This window comes from Microcaecilia unicolor, chromosome 14, assembly GCF_901765095.1.
Source record: "Microcaecilia unicolor chromosome 14, aMicUni1.1, whole genome shotgun sequence".
NCBI lineage: Eukaryota > Metazoa > Chordata > Amphibia > Gymnophiona > Siphonopidae > Microcaecilia > Microcaecilia unicolor.
The window spans coordinates 28727352-28729023 of NC_044044.1; the positions used below are offsets into that span (position 1 = coordinate 28727352).

Below are 1672 nucleotides of genomic sequence, written 5' to 3' on the forward strand. Positions count from 1 at the left end.
GTTTCAAGTTTATTTATATCTTGATAAAACCAACCAAGAGTGAAGTATCTGAGCGGGCTAAGAGTTACTTTGAATGAGTGTGTCTTCAGAATACGAAGCTCTTTATAAGGCTAAAATAGAAGCCAATAAAAGACAGAACATGAAGGACCAAAGTTCTTATTACTATTCATCATTTTTAAATCACAACCAGGTGTACGAGAGCACTTTACAGACACACATAAGAGAGGCAGACCCTGCTCCACAGACGTTACAATTTAATCAAGAGAAACAAATAAGAAAAGTGATTCAACATTTTAAAGTAATGGCAAAAATATGAATTTTTACCATCCATTTGAAAAGAACTAGAGACATAAGATGGTACGATAAGTCCTTATCGAGAATATTATCATTACCACTGTTATTTGAGCATCTGTCTCATTTCATGCATTCTTTCTATTTTTTCCCTTTTGTTTTCCCACAGTTTATAAAGCGGAAGAAATGGAAGTCAGCAATAAAACCCGAGTCACACAATTCATCCTCCTCGGACTTTCTAGCAATCCAGATTTACAGATAATATTCTTTCTGCTCTTTCTAGTGATGTACCTGCTCACCGTAACTGGGAATCTTCTCATTCTGATAACCATCTACACGGAATCTCGCCTGCACTCTCCCATGTACTTTTTTCTCAGCCACCTGTCTTTTGTAGATTTGTGCTTTTCCACAGTCACCGCACCCAAAGTCATTATTAACTTTCTCTCGCAGAGCAAAACCATCTCTTTCAGTGACTGCATCGCTCAATTATTTTTCTTTCATTTCGTTGGCTGTGTAGAATGCTTTCATCTGACCTTGATGGCTTATGACCGCTATGTTGCAATCTGTAAGCCTTTGCATTATACCACAATCATGAACAGACGAGCCTGTCTCCTGCTGGTGTTTTCCACATGGGTAGGTGGTTTCCTTCATTCCTTCATACAGGTAGTTCTGACGGTTCAGCTGCCCTTCTGTGGGCCAAATGAGATAGATCATTTCTTTTGTGACGTCCAGCCCTTATCTGTGTTGGCTTGTTCCGATATCTTTATCAATGAAACCATTGTTATCGCCAACACTGGATCCATATCCCTTGGTTGTTTTTTGGGGGTGTCTATATCTTACGCATACATCATCTCCACTATCTTAAAAATCCGTTCATCCGAGGGAAGGAAGAAAGCCTTCTCCACCTGTGCCTCCCACCTCACGGTGGTCACTTTGTTTTTTGGACCCTGTGTCTTCATCTACATGAGACCCTCAGTGACATTTGCAGCTGACAAAGTGATCTCTGTTTTTTACACCATAGTGACCCCTTGGCTAAACCCCTTCATTTATGCTCTGAGAAATGAGGAGGTGAAAAAAGCCATGAAGAAGTTGGGAGGTGGGAAAATGTATTTTCTAGAGATGAAAATGAACTGATTTTCTGACTGTATAAAGGAAGACACCCTTGTGTAAACAATCTGCTCTTATTGCCTGATGTTTGATCATTAATCTACTCTTTAAAATCCTGATTATATTTTTCATAATTAATTTTGATTGGAATTTCTATTGAAAGGTACAGTAAAGCTTAATAAATTATACAGTGAAAAATGGAAGCTATATCTCTTGTCCATTAACCCTGAAATTCAAGAGTCCTGATTAATATAAATATGCTCATTAAACTTTT

At 38.2% G+C, this 1672-nt stretch overlaps 1 protein-coding gene across 1 annotated transcript; it reads left to right on the forward strand.

Annotated features, from left to right (window-relative positions):
* Positions 1-477: 477 nt before the first annotated feature.
* LOC115457302 (olfactory receptor 1509-like) lies at positions 478-1425 on the forward strand. The gene has a single exon (XM_030186725.1). The coding sequence runs from the start codon at positions 478-480 to the stop codon at positions 1423-1425; it is 948 nt and encodes a 315-aa protein (XP_030042585.1).
* The last annotated feature ends 247 nt before the right edge of the window (positions 1426-1672 follow it).